The 15,016-nt window shown below is 37.8% G+C and overlaps 1 protein-coding gene across 7 annotated transcripts in view; it reads right to left on the bottom strand.

The window, feature by feature from the left end:
* The window catches only part of PRKDC (protein kinase, DNA-activated, catalytic subunit), a 229,284-nt gene that overhangs the window by 192,230 nt on the left and 22,038 nt on the right, over positions 1-15,016 (bottom strand). For all 7 annotated transcript variants that reach the window (XM_032841194.1, XM_032841195.1, XM_032841198.1 and 4 more), the window contains 5 exons: positions 13,403-13,518; positions 12,911-13,070; positions 12,082-12,168; positions 11,530-11,649; positions 10,956-11,115 (listed from right to left, as the gene is read on the bottom strand). In XM_032841194.1, coding sequence (XP_032697085.1) covers positions 10,956-11,115; positions 11,530-11,649; positions 12,082-12,168; positions 12,911-13,070; positions 13,403-13,518 — 643 coding nt within the window. The remainder of the gene's footprint in view (positions 1-10,955; positions 11,116-11,529; positions 11,650-12,081; positions 12,169-12,910; positions 13,071-13,402; positions 13,519-15,016) is intronic.

Here is a 15,016-nt window from a genome sequence, read left to right on the forward strand (position 1 = left end):
AGAAAGAAAGAAAGAAAGAAAGAAAGAAAGAAAGAAAGAAAGAAAGAAAGAAAGAAAGAGAATATAACTCGGCAGGACCTTGGGATCATGTTAATGAATGTGTGTATGTTGCCACCTGGAGTTGTAGAAGGATGGATGTGGCTGCAGACAATGGTGTCATGTGCTCACAAGCTCTGAGAGTCCCGAGAAAGTCTGGGGAGTATGGAAAACAATTCTCTATTATTCACTCCAAGTTTTCTTGGTAAAAAATTTGTAGTAAGTTACATTCAATGAGCTGTTAAAGCTACAGTAGCAGCAATACTGCGGAAATACAATTTTGGGAGGCACCTGGATGGTTCAGTTAAGCATCTGCCTTCCGCTCAGGTCATGATGCTAGCGTCCTGGGATAGAGCCCCGTGTGGGGCTCCCTGCTCAGCAGGAAGCATGTTTCTCCCTCTCCCACTCCCCCTGCCTGTATATTCCTTCTCTGGCTGGTTGTCTGTCTGTCTGTCTAAATAAATAAGTAAATAAGGGGAAAAAAAAAAGAAATAGAATTTTGGGTGTGGTTTGGTTCTCAACTTAGGAGAGTAATTTTCTCACAAACTCAGGCTTTTTGGTATGTGGACTGCTTTTCACAATTGGGACTTAGTAGGACTCCCACAGATCTTTGCTTATGTGAGTTAGAACCAGCAATAGTTACATTAAAAGTGAAAGCCAATTTTTTTAAGGACCTACTGACTTGAAGATCATGCTAACATGTATAACATCTAAGATGTTAGCAGTGCTTAGTATTAGTATGAGAAGACAGAACTGCTGTTTTAAGGTTGGGCTTATGTTTGCTTTTGTTGTCCTTGCTTGAGGAGACAGAAGATAATACAGCTTAAAGTCCAACAGTTTACTTCCTACATTTTAGGCATTTTATGAATTCAGCTCTTACATTTAGGTCTCTAATCCATTTTGAGATAATTTTTGTCTATGGTCTGGTCTCATTCTTTCACATGCAACTCTCTAGTTTTCTCAGCACCATTTGTTGAAGAGACTGTCCTTTCCTCATTGCATATTCTTACCTTCTTAGTGTAGATTAATCGACCACACATGAGTGGGTTTATTTCTGGGCTCTCCATTCTATTCCACTGATCTATGTGTGTGTTTGTGCCAGTAAAATACTTTCCGATTACTAAGCTTTGTAGTATCATTTGAAATCTGGGAGTGTGATATCTCCAGCTTTATACTTCTCAAGATGGCTTTGGCTATGTAGGGTCTTCTGTGGTTCATACAAATTTTGGGATTATTTGTTCTATTCTGTGAAAAATGCTAGTGGTATTTTGATAGAGTCTGCGCTGAATCTGTAAATTGATTTGAATAGTACAGACATTTTAACAATATTAATTCTTCCAAACCACGAGTAGGGTTTATCTTTCCATTTATTTGTACCATATTCAATTTCTTCCATTAACATTATAATATTATAGTTTCAGAGTACAGGTCTTTCACCTCCTTGGTTATTCCTAGGTATTTTATTCTTTTTGATGCAATTGTTAATAGAATTTTCGTAATTCCTCTGACAGTTATTAGTATACAGATGTGCAAAGGACTTCTGTATATTAATTCTGTATCCCGCAACTTTCCGAATTAATGGGTAAGTTTTTTAGTGGTGTCTTCAGGGTTTTCTATATATAGTATAATGTCCCCTGCAAATTACAGTTTTACATGTTTTACTTCTTTCTTACCAGTCTAGATGCCTTTTATTTTTTGGTCTGATTACCATGGCAAGGACATCAGTACCACACTGAATAAAAGTGATGCGAGCTGACATTCTTATCTCGTTGCTGATCTTAAAAGAAAAGCTTTTAGGGGCGCCTTGGTGGCTCAGTGGGTTAAAGCTTCTGCCTTCGGCTCAGGTCATGATCCCAGAGTCCTGGGTTTGAGCCCCGCATCGGGCTCTCTGCTTGGCAGGGAGACTGCTTCCCTTCCTCTCTCTCTGCCTGTCTCTCTGCCTACTTGTGATCTCTGTCAAATAAATAAATAAAATCTTTTTTTTAAAAAAAAAGGAAAAGCTTTTAGCTTTTTACCACAGAGTATGATGTTAGCTGTGAGTCTTAATAAATAAATAAATAAATAGTCATACACAGACTTTATTGTGTTGAGGTATGGCCCCTCTATACCCACTTGGTTGAGGTTTTTTTTTTCTTTTATCAAAATTGGATGAATTGTGTCAAATGCTTTTTCTGCTTAAGAAGATCATATTATTTTTATCCCTCATTTTGTTAATGTGGTGTATCACACTGATTGATTTGTGGATGTTGAACCATCCTTACTTCCCTGGAATCAATCCCACTTGATCACTCTGTATGATCCTTTTGATGTATTGTTGAATTCAGTTTGCTTATATATATAATATTTAATGAGGTTTTTTTTTGCATCTATGTTCATTAAGGATGCTGACCTGTAATTTTCTTCTTTTGTAGTGTCTTTGTCTGGTTGTGGTTACCTGGTTGTACTGGCCTTGTATAATTATCTAAAAGCATTCCTTCAACTTTCTTTTTTAAAAAAGATTTTTTACCTATTCATTTGAGAGATAGTGAGAGAAAGTGGGAAGGAGAGGGAGAACCAGGTTCCCTGACAGGAGGGAGCCCAATGCAGGGCGTGATCCCAGGACCCCGAGATCATGACCTGAGCCAAAGGCAGGTGCTTAATCAACTGAGCCACCCAGGTGCTCTCCTTTTTGAACTTTTGAAAGTTTGAGGATAGGTATTAATTTTTCTTTAAATGGTAGTAGAATTCACCTGTGAAGCCATCTGGTTCTGCACTTTTGTTGTTAGGGGTTTTTTGAATACCAATTCAACGCCCTTACTAGTAATAGGTTGGTTCAGGTTTTCCAGTTCTTCCTAATTCAGTCTTGGATGATTGCATGTTTCTAGAATTTATCTAGAAACACTAGGTTGTCCTAGTGTCCTTATTGGCATATAATTATTTGTAGTAATTTCTCATAACCCCTTGTACTCTCATGGTATCAGTTGTAGCTTCTCCTTCATTTCTGATTTTATTTGGGCTCTCTTTTTTCTTGATGAGTCTAGCTAATGGTTTATCCTTTTTTTTTTTTTTTTAAAGATTTTATTTGAGAGAGACACAGTGAGAGAGGGAACATAAACAGGGGGAGTGGGGGAGGGAGAAGCAAGCTTCTCGTGTAGCAGGGAGCCCAAAGTGGGTCCCAATCCCAGGACCCAGAGACCTTGACCTGAGCTGAAGGCAGACACCTGACAACTGAACCACACAGGTGCCCCTCCATTTTTTAAAAAATATGTTCAAAGAACCAGCTTAGTTTTGTTGATCTTTTCTACTTTTTTGATCTGTTTCATTTCTGTTCTGATCTTTATTATTTCCCTCCTTTTACTAACTTTGTGCTTTGTCTTTTTCTAGTTCCTTTAGATATAAAGTTAGACGGTTTGAGACTTTTGTTTCCTGAGATTGCCCTATATTGCTATAAATTTTCCTCAGAATTGCTTTTACTGTGTCCCATAGGCTTTGGAATGTTATGTTCCTATTTTTATTTGTCTCAAATATTTTTTATCTTTTTAAGATTTTATTTATTTACTTGAGAGAGAGAGAAAGCACATGAGCGGGGAGAGTGGCAGACGGAGAGGGAGAAGCAGGGTCCCTGCTAAGCAGGGAGCCCAACATGGGGCTCAATCCCAGGACCCCAGAATCACGACCCGAGCCAAAGGCAGATGACCAACTGAGCCACCCAGGAGCCTCTCAAAGTATTTTTTAATTTTCTCTTTGCTTTCTAACTTGACTCATTAGCTGTTTAGTGACCATGTTGTTTAGCCTCTACCAGTTTGTTTATTCCAGTTCTTTCCCCTTGTAGTTGATATATAGTTTCATACTATTACAGTCAGAAAAGATGGCTTATATACCTTCAGTCTTCTCACATTGAAACTTCTTTTGTGGCCTAACATGATTTGTCCTAGAGAATGTCCTAGCGAATGTCCCACATGCAATCAAAAAGAATGCATATTCTGCTGCTTTTGGAAGGAATGTTCTATATATATCTAAGAAGTCCATCTGGTCCAATGTGTTATTTAAGGCCACTATTTCCTTATTGATTCTCTGTATGAACGATTGATTTACTGAGGTAAATGGGGTGTTAAAAGTCTCCTACTATTATTGTATTACTGCTGATTTCTCCCTTGTAAATTTTTGCTCGACATATTTAGGTGTTCCTATGTTGGTCGGGTACACAGATATTTTCAATTGTTATGTACCCTTGTTGGATTGATTCCTTTACCATCATGTAATGAGCTTGTCCCTTGTTATAGTCTTCTTTTGAAGGCTATATTGTCTCACATTTTTTTAAAAAAGTCAAAACACAAAAAGTATTTATAAAAATAAAATTTAAAAAAGGGGCGCCTGGGTGGCTCAGTGGGTTAAGGCCTCTGCCTTCAGCTCAGGTCATGCTCTCAGGGTCCTGGGATCGAGCCCCGCATCGGGCTCTCTGCTCGGCGGGGAGCCTGCTTCCTCCTCTCTCTCTCTCTGCCTGCCTCTCTGCCTACTTGTGAGCTCTGTCAAATAAATAAATAAAAATCTTAAAAAAAAAAAAAAAAGGTCTATTTTGTCCAACAGAAGTACTACTACCCTGGATTTTCTTTTCTCTTCATTTCCAGTTGCATAGAGGATCTTTCCATCCCTTCACTTTCAGTCTGTATGTCTTTTTGTCTTTTGATCTGAAGTGAGTCATTACAGGCAGCACATTGATGGCACTCATTTAGTTTGTTTTTAAAATTCATTCACCCTCTGTCTTTTGACTGGAGCATTAGTACATTTACACTTAAAGTAATTATTGATAGGTATGTACTTATTGCCATTTTGTTCATTGTTCTCTGGTGTTATAGTTCTCATCCCTTCCTCTTATTCTCCTCCCTTGTGATATGATGACTTTAACTGTTGCATTTGGGTTCCTTTCTCTTTATTATTTGTGTACCTATTATAGGTTTTTGAATTGTGTTTACCATGAGGTTCCTAACATCCTTTGTATACAACAGTCCATTTTAAACTGACATCATTAGGGGCGCCTAGGTAGCTCAGTCGGTTAAGCGTCTGCCTTTGGCTCATGCCATGATCTCAGGGTCCTTGGACTGAGTCCCACATCAGGTTCCCAGTTCGGTGGGCACTCTGCTTCTACCTCTTCCTCTGCCCCCAACCCTACTCATGCTCTGTCTCTACCTGTCAAATAAATAAAATCTTAAAAAAAAAAAAAAGATGGTTACTTAAAATATAACATATTCTAAAAGTAGCACATTTTTACTACTCCTAATGTTTTGTTTTTTAATATTTTACATTTCTTTATTTTGCAGTCTCTTAACTAATTATCATAGATACCACTGTTTTTACTACTTCTGTTTTCTAACCTTCATATTAGCTTTACAAGTGATTAATCCACTACTTTCACTATGTATTTACCTTTACTAGTGAGATTTGTTCTTTTATGTATTTTCTTGTTACTAATTAATGCCCTTGCTTTTCAACTTAAAGAAGTCCCTTTAATGTTTCTTGTAAGGCCTGTTTTATAGTGATAAACTCCTTCGGTTTTTGTTTGTCTGAGAAACCTCTCTCTCCTTTAATTCTGGATGATAACCTCACTGGGAAGACTATCCTTGATTGTAGTTGTTTTTTGTTTTTTCTTTCTTTCTTTTCATCATTTTAAAAAAAATCATGCTCCTCTCTTCTGGCCTGCAAAGTTTTGGCTGAAAAATCAGTTCATAAACTGGGTTTTCTTTCTATATAATTAGTTGCTTTTCTCTTGCTGCTTTTAGGATTGTATTGTTTTTTTTTTTGTTTTTTTTTTTTACTTAATTTATGTGGCTTGCTATGGACCTCTTTGGGTTCAGCTTGTTTGGATCTCTCTGTGTTTCTTGGACCTGGATGTCTGTTTCCTCCCGAAGGTTAGGGAAGTTTTCAGCCATTACTTACTCAAGTAAAATTTCTGTCCCATTGTCTACTTCTTCTGGTCTCCTGTTAGTATGCTTGATATTGCCCCAAAGAACCCTTATTCTTATTTTTAAAAATTCATTTTTCTTTTCCTGTTTCATTTGAGTAATTTCCAACACTCTGTCCTTACCACCCTGTAGTAATTTCCATCTCCCTGTCTTGCCACCACCCTGTGTTCACTGATCCATTCTTTTATATCATCTAATCTGCTGTCTGTGAAGGCTGGCTATGACTGTTCTGGGTACACTGGTGGTGGGGCTGCAAGGCAGGAGTTGATGGTGGGGAAGCAGTCCTGGCTGAGGCTGCCTACAGGATGTGATGGGGTTGGAGCCTCTTGGGGTTGAGCAGCATTGGTCTGGGCCAAAGTCACCTGCCAGTACAGTGTGGTGGGAGCCATTTTGGAGGGGTACCTTCCAAAGTGGGCAGGTTGCATAGGGCTGGTTCACAAAGGAACATCAGGACAGGGTGAATGGTGCCAGCAAGACAGAGTTGTCAGAGCTGGCATCCATTAACACTTCCATTCCCAGAGAAAGTTCCTACGTAGCCCTGCCCCTCCAGCACACACTCTAAAATCAGCCAGTTACTCTCCTCCACATATGGCCTAGGTGTTTTTCAAACTGCTTCCTCTATGCTCAGTCTCAGAGTGAGTCTATATATATGCCCTTTAAGAGTGCAGTCTTGGTTTTCCATAGCCTTTCAACTCTTCCAGAATTAAGTCTCAGTGGTTTTGAAAACCATGTATCATGGGGCTCATCTTCCTGGTACAGGTTCCCAGGAAAGAGGTGCCCAATATAGGCCTTGAACCCTTTGCTCCTCGGGGAGAACCGCCCTCCTGTTTGTGGGTCTTTGCACTGGGGGTAAGGGTCTTAGCCAGTCTTCATGTCTGCCCTTCCTGTCTCAATGTGACTTTTTCTTTACCTTTAGCTGTAAAAGACCTGTTTTGTTAGTCAGAGGTCATTCTCAGAGAGAGGTGCTCTATATGTGATTGTAGCTTGGTACGTCCACGGGAGGAAGTACACTCAGAATTCTTCTACTCCACTGTCTTGATCCTTCCCTGTGATTATCTTCTTTTGCTGACCCAAATTATCCCTAATTTGGCCTGCAACTTTTCTCCATCATTCTTTGAACACTTCCTTAATTTCCCGATGTCTCAGAAAATACAGTATTCTAGGTCTATCTTGTATATTCCCGGTCCCAAGCTGGAGCCAATCATCTCTCCAAAGAGTACTAGTTTCTTTTAGTGTACAGTGACATTTAGAAGCTACAGTCTGGGCAATAGGTTTGCTCATTACTATTAAGGTATCACTACTCCAAGGCAGGTCCTTTAAGTGGACTGATCGGAAATATATGCACGTATTTTACACACACACACACACACACACACACTTTCATCTCTATTTCTACCTTTACTTAACCACATATGTATATACGTGTGTTCATGTGAGAAAAAGACAAAGAGAGAAAAAAAGAGAGAGGGAGGGAAGGAGGGAGAACGATTTCACACAGATACATCCACTTCCTATTCAATACCACAGGGTTCACTTTAGTTTTCTCTACTTATAACTCCCCTCTCTAACAAAGGGAAACCTAGTTTCCATTAACCTTAATCTATTTATTTGATCAATCCCCCATATGTCACATTCCCCATCCTGCTTTGACCCCCATACCCTATAAGGCTGCCCCAACATGTGGGTGCCCCCCACCCTGCTCCAATTCTGACACCCATGCCAGGCTGCCCCTCAGGGCTGTCTTCATGTTCCTGGGGAGCACCACTGCTAACACCTAACTTCCTCTGTACCACCTGAAGGTCTTAGGACTGAATCACTTTAAGAAGAGGAGAAGAAGAGTTTAACTCCCACCAAGTGAAAGCAGTCAATTTATAGTCAGGAAAATATGAAGCAGAAACTCACTAAGCAAAAGGTCAAAATGAACATGACTGGTAATGGCACCAATTACTATCATGACGCTGTGAGGAGTCCACAGCGTCAGTTCTGGGTGTTTTTCTCAAAACAGCACAACTGAATCCTATTATGAGACATCGGACAAGCCCACACTAAAAATACATGGCCTATAATCTTCAAAAAATGTCAACATTATGAGAACTAAGAAAGGGTGAAGAGATACCCACATTCAAGGAAGCTAAGGCACTATGACTATTAAATGAAACATGATCCTAGACTGAATTCTGGACCAGGAAAAATACAGCTATAAAAGAAATTAATGGGACAACTAAGAAATCTACATATGGACTGTAGATTAGAAAAGAATAATGTACCCATGTTATTTTTCCTGATTTTGATAATGATACCATGGTTACGTAAAATAATGTCCTCATTCTTAAGAAATACACATTGTGGGGCACCTGAGTGGCTCGGTCGGTTAAGTGACTGACTCCTGGTTTCAGCTTGGTCGTGATCTCAGGGTCACTGGGTTGAGCCCTGCATCAGGCTCCACACTCAGCACACAGTCTGCTTGTCCCTCTCTTTTTGCTCCTCCCCCTGTTCAAGCCCTGTCTCTCTAAAATAAATGAAACCTTAAAAAGAAAGAAAGAAAGAAAGACAGACACATTGCAACATTTAGGCATAAATATCCATGGTTTCCGCAATCATAAGGGGTTCAGAAAAAAAAAGTCATGTATAAATACACACACATGTATTATCTTGTAATACAAGGAGAGTACATGTAACAATAAAGCACAAGGAACAAAATCTTACTTGTGGAATCTGTGTAAAGAGTATACAGGAGTTCCTTTCACTATTAATGCAACTATCCTGAAAGTTTGATCATTTCAAATAAAACATTACTAAAAAGAGTAGTTGTGGGGCCGCCTGGGTGGCTCAGTTAGTTAAGCAACTGCCTTTGGCTCAGGTCATGATCCCGGAGTCCTGGGATCGAGTCCCACATTGGGCTCCCAGCTCCATGGAGTCTACTTCTCCCTCTGACTTTCTCCCATCTTATTCTCTTTCAAATAAATAAAATCTTTAAAAAAATAAATAAAAAGAGTAGTTGTCTTTAAGATTATGGATTTTCTTTTATTTGATTTTACCCACTCTCTGTTTTTCACTATCTTCTAATAATCTAGAATACACATATTTATGAGTAAATCCTTTACTTAAAAGAATTACAGTACCGTCCCTTATTAATTTAAAAGAAACATAAATCTTTTCTTTTCTCTTAAAGATTTTATTTATTTATTTATTTGAGAGACAGAAAGAGCATGAGTCCGGGGAGAGGCAGACAGAGAGGAAGAAGGAGAAGCAGACTCCCTGCTGAGCAGGAAGCCTGACACAGAGCTTGATTCCAGGACCCTGAGATCATGACCTGAGCTGAGGTCAGACATCTGACCGACTGAGTCACCCAAGGACCCCAAAAGAAACATAAATTTTTTCAATGAGCTAACTGACAGAACTAAATTCCCGAAAGCAAAAAGTACCATTTGTTACTAGACAGAATCATTTTTTTTTAATTAAATCCATGTAGGTAGAGGCGCCTCGGTGGCTTAGTCATTAGGTGTCTGCCTTAGGCTCGGGTTGTGATCCAGCCCTGCATCAGGATCCCTGCTTGGTGGGAGGCGTGCTTCTCCCTCTCCCACTACCCCTGCTTGTATTCCCTCTCTCGCTATCTCTCTCTCTGTCAAATAAATAAATAAAATCTTCACAAAAAATAAACTAAGTCCATGTATTTTTAGTGATTTACTCAAATAGCAGCAATCCTTACATAATGTTAATTTTAAAAGCCTAAGTAAACTATAAACATTAATTAGCTTATATATATAAACATTAATTAGCTTATATTTTTTGTCTCTAAATAATGCTTGTTATTTCTAGCATTTACAGAAAATCTCTCAAAACTGTGACTCTTCTTAAACTCTGAATATGCATCAAGGGTGTCATAAAAACCAGACTCAATGAATAAAATGTGTCACAGAGCTTCCACCTAATGTTTCCAAACCAACAAAACTTAAGTTGAACAGAAAAATGATTTACATAGGGGCGCCTGGGTGGCTCAGTGGGTTAAAGCCTCTGCCTTCGGCTCAAGTCATGGTCCCAGGGTCCTGGGATCGAGCCCCACACTGGGCTCTCTGCTCAGCGGGGAGCTTGCTCCCCCGACCCCTCTGCCTGCCTCTCTGCCTACTTGAGATCTCTGTCTGTCAAATAAATAAACAAAATCTTAAAAAAAAAAAAAAAAGATTTACATAGTTTTACAAATTAACCTAATTTTTCACTTAATTCACTTAATTTTTCATGGCAATAATATTTAAATTCTTGGCAATATTTCAGTGTCTTTCTCCAATCTGAATCTTTCTTTTTGCTCCATCTAATAACAATGTCCATCTTCATTCTGGTTCAAGTAAATCTGTCCTCCTAAACTCTAACTGCTATTTTTCTTTGTTCCTTTAAATTAATAAGATACTGTGATTGTTTTAAGGAAAGGATTTATCTATTCATAAATGTGTATTCTAGATAATTAGAAGACAGGGAAAAACAGAGAGTGGGTAAAATTAAAAGATTCCTTTTAATCTTTTCCCAAACCTATTTCTACTATGATAATTCTTCAAAACTGGCTAACATTAGTGCTTCATCAATTATATTTGGAAAACCAGTAAAACTCAACAAAATGTAAAATTAGTATTGAATTTTTATAGTTTTAATTCCCATTTAACAATTTATTTATTTATTGCAAGGCAGTGTATTAGGATCTATAAGGAGTTCAAGATACTAGAGATAGAGTTCTTGCCCTTGAAGATTTTATAAATCTTGATAGGATGTAAGTGAGTAAAATGAAAAACAGGTTTAATACCTCAATTATATGTTCCAGTGTTATTTATGTCCCAATTATATTGGCTATTGGGAAGATAACATAAATATCAATCAAACATATTTTAGGAATGTTCAAATTTCAGAAGTTACAAAATACAAATAGTCCTATTAAAATTATTACATTACCATTTTATTTAAGATACACATCACAATTCTTCTAAACCTTACCTGATAAGGCTGAAGTTTTCAGATATCCATCAAGGCTGGGTAAAATGTCTGTATAATGGGGCTGAATTACATGTTTGCAGATGTAAAGTGACCATTCTTCTAAGGCATTCAGGGCTACTTCTGCCAATGGGGTATAGCTCAGGCCCAGTTTAAAAGCCATCTATATATTAATACAAACAAGGTAAACTGAAATGCAGGGAATTTAATATTTATAGAAAAAAACACCAATCAGTTTTGGTTTCTAATGAATAAACGCTTCTACTGACAGATATTGCTGGAGGTGAGCAGGTGCACCCCAGGTCATGCTTGGGAAAACAAGCACCACCAGTCTACGTAGTTGGTGTTATACTGCAGACTTTTAATACACAGGTTTAATCCTCATGTCCACCTATAAGGGAAGCTTTGAGAGGCCAAGCCAAGTATCCTAAACCCCAAAGCTACTAAGTGGCAGAACCAGGGGTGTTTTATGGGTAAGCACCAACCATGACTGCAGTGGCAAGACCTTAATACCATGTTTTCTGGAAAACATAACATTATGTGAAGAAAATGGATTTGCTTAAGACAATGCATCTACCTGCAATGCAGGAACGTAGGCTCTAATATCAAGTTCAATGATGTCATGTGGCAGGGACAGAATAAAGGTCAAACAGGAGGCCAAAAGTTCATCTTTGTATTGCTTCATTTTAACTGATACCTTAATAAGAAAGAAGAGTAATAAAGTGCTATGTACCTGGAGCCTATAATTTGAAAAATCATTAAAAAACATTTACCCTATTCTCAAACATAAAAGGTGATCATGCAGCTTATATGACATAGCCTAGTTTACAAATTAAGCTGATCTCCAGGAAAAGTTCATTTGTTGAAGTACTTAGTTCTTATTATAAGAGAGCTAAAGAATCCATTAGTTTCAAGTTGCCATCATTCAAGCTGTATCATGAAAACTCAGGGGCTTTTGAAACACAATGATTTCCTCTATTAGTGTTTCCTAATCCCTTAATCCCAATCTGGATTAAGCAAACCAATTTTTAAGTAATTAGACAATTTATGATCACTAAGATTTTTTTATCAATATACTTCCCTTTTTAAATAGCATATGATAATACTGCATAAATCATTTCAAAGTTACCTCTTTACCAAATTTTGCAAGTAAAGCAAAGCAAGAATATTTTTCTGGATCCGCAGGAGACTGTGTCTGACTCTTCAGACCAACTTCCTATTGAATAAAGCAGTAAATCAGTAAAGTGAACAATAATTATGGATTTGAATGCCCTAATCTAGCAGTTCCCAGTCTTACTTCTAAGGGATGAATTCATTTTCACTTTGCCAAGGCCTTCTGCAGACAGGAAAAAAATTGGCCCCAGTAACACTTCAGGCAAAGGTCAGCGAGAAACAAAGCATATGATGGAAAATGAATGGCTGGTCAAAAGCCAGAGGCCTAGCTTAATCTATTCCCCCTTCCCTGTCTTCCAACACATATACCTATGACCCAGGAGAACTATTCATCTTATAACTAACCAGCTGGACCACTCATAATTGACTAGGGTGTTAGGTATACTAATTTAGCTATCCTCAAATGTCACTAGTCACCAGAGGACCTGGGTGGTTTGTTAGCACAGATTGCTCAGCCTTGCCCCCAGAGTTTCTGATTAGGTAAATCTGGAAAGGGCACAGATGTCCCAAGTAATGTCGATACTGGTCCTACAACCACACTTTGAGAACCGCTGTTAATCTAACCTTATTAGCCAGGTGCTAGTAAATCAGAACAGAAAATGCTATTAATTAACTTTTTTAACAGTGTCATTCAATTGCCACTCATGTTATCAGTTTTTAAAAGTATGTAAAATAGAGATTTTTAAAACTGCAATACACTATAATCTTTTATAATGCCTTTATACACACTCATGCAACCTAAAAAAACACAAGAATATTCAATGTTCCCAGAAAAAAACACTTACCTTAAAATATTTTATTTTCTTGGCATTTCTCATAGCAACAGAGAGCAATTTGTAAAAACCACTGATGAGAGGCAACCGTGTAGACTGCAAAATTAATTCATATGCAAATGAATGTATCCATGGCTCAAAAAATTCTACATGTTTCTCAGGAAGAATTTCTCTGTAAAAACAAATTAAAAGCTTAATGTAGAATTTTTATCATATATTTTTATTCAGCTTCAAAATTATAAGGGATATAATCAAAAAGGTGTATGATTCCATTACATAAACATTTTCATATTCCTTTTTTTCCCCTACCTGAGCATCTTTCAAAGAGAAAAACAATGGTAACTCTAAGCTGGAATGTTTAAATATATTTTAATGGTTCATATAAGCAAAGTTAGAGTTTAATTCTTTTACTATTTCATTTCATACATCTACATAAGTGGTTTTCCTATCCTATAGCCAGAACGGTGATTTCCACCCTTAAATAATTAAAATTTTTAAAAATACCTGCAAAATTCCACCAGGTTAATGAAAGCTGAAAAATCTTTGGGTTTAGCAGGATGGAAGTTAGCAGCTGGATCTGAGGTAGGGATCACCCAAACACCAGTAGCTTCATCTTCATCCTTAAAAGGAGATTTACCCAAATAAACATTGTATCAAAGTGATAAAGGTATAGATGGGTCCTCAATTAAAATTACAACAAATAAAATTTAATAAAGCTGACAGAGCTTGCAGAAAACATTAAAGAAAAGGACACATAGGAAGTAACAAAGTGAAATGATAGAAGAATGGTACAAATACAAATATTTAAAGGGGGCAGCTATAACTTCTTAAAGCAATGATGCCTTGACAGAGGTAAAAATTTAGAACACAGAAAAGTATCAGTAATGACTTGGAGGTTTCAAGCTGAGAAACAGAAAAAACTGACAGTGTTAAGTATCAGTAAGTTACTATGAACATACTGCGCTTGTGTTATGAAACTCAGGTGGATATGTTAAACAAGCAGCGAGAAATACAGACTGGGGAGCACCTGGGTGGCTCAGTCTGTTAAACAGCTGACTCTTGATTTCAGCTCAGGTCATGATCTCAGGGTCCTGGGACCAAGTCCTGGGTTGGGTTCTGTGCTCAGCTGAGAGTCTGCTTCCAACTTGCATGTACATGTCCATTTTCTCTTTCTCAAATAAACAAATCTTAAAAAAGAAAGAGAGAAACCCAAACTGGAAGCTATAAAGGAGGGTAAGGAGGAGTATAGGCTTACTTGGGAAATGCTCACAGAAGTGACCACTGACATGCTGGAGATGAAGTAAAAAGGTCAGAAAACAGAAGAAAGCAGAAAACAAGAAGAGAAAGAAGTGCAAGGAAAGCCACTGAAGACAAAGAAAGTGACAAAAACGTGTGTCCTAAGAAGTAGGTTTGTTGGCTGACACAGTTCCAAGAAGCCCCTTTCAGCAAGTTTTTCAATGAAATTATTTTAGACATACACAAAGCATAAAAAGCAATAAAAGACACACTAGTGTTCCCAACAACCAACATAAAAAAATAGAACAAAACGAATCCAACACATTCAATGTGAAAAACGGCCTTTTACTGCTTCCTTTATTTATCCTCTGCATATCCACCCCATGATCTCTTGTCTAACTTCACAGTATTGCAATGGAAGTACACATGTACTAACAAGCATAATCTAATCTAAGAAAAAAAACTACGGGGCTAAAAAGCAAATTAGATGTTTTCCACTAGAACTCAAGCCCTTCAACACTACTGTCATTACCATAGTGTTTTACTAAAACTTGTCCTCAGATAAGAGCAGAGCAGCTTCTAGCTGGCAACCTTAGACCATGACTTACCTTCCATCCAGGCCAAGAAATCTGGGTACAGAAAAAAAAGGAAGGTGTACTCTTCCTTTCCTGCCTATTGCCTATATTCTACTATCTCAAGAATACATTTACTACTCTGCACCCAGGCTTTGGAGTTTCCTTAGCTATAAACAAGAGGAATCACAGGTTTCCCTATCCTACTGCAAAAAGTCACCTTTACATAAAGTAAGATCTGACTCTTTACCATTGCTAAGAAATGAGTAACAAGTCTAGTAAATAACTTTTTAAAAAATAAGTGGTTTTA

The sequence above is a fragment of the Lontra canadensis genome, unplaced genomic scaffold (genome assembly GCF_010015895.1).
Source record: "Lontra canadensis isolate GAN:19392208 unplaced genomic scaffold, GSC_riverotter_1.0 scaffold121, whole genome shotgun sequence".
In the NCBI taxonomy this organism is placed as follows: Eukaryota; Metazoa; Chordata; class Mammalia; order Carnivora; family Mustelidae; genus Lontra; species Lontra canadensis.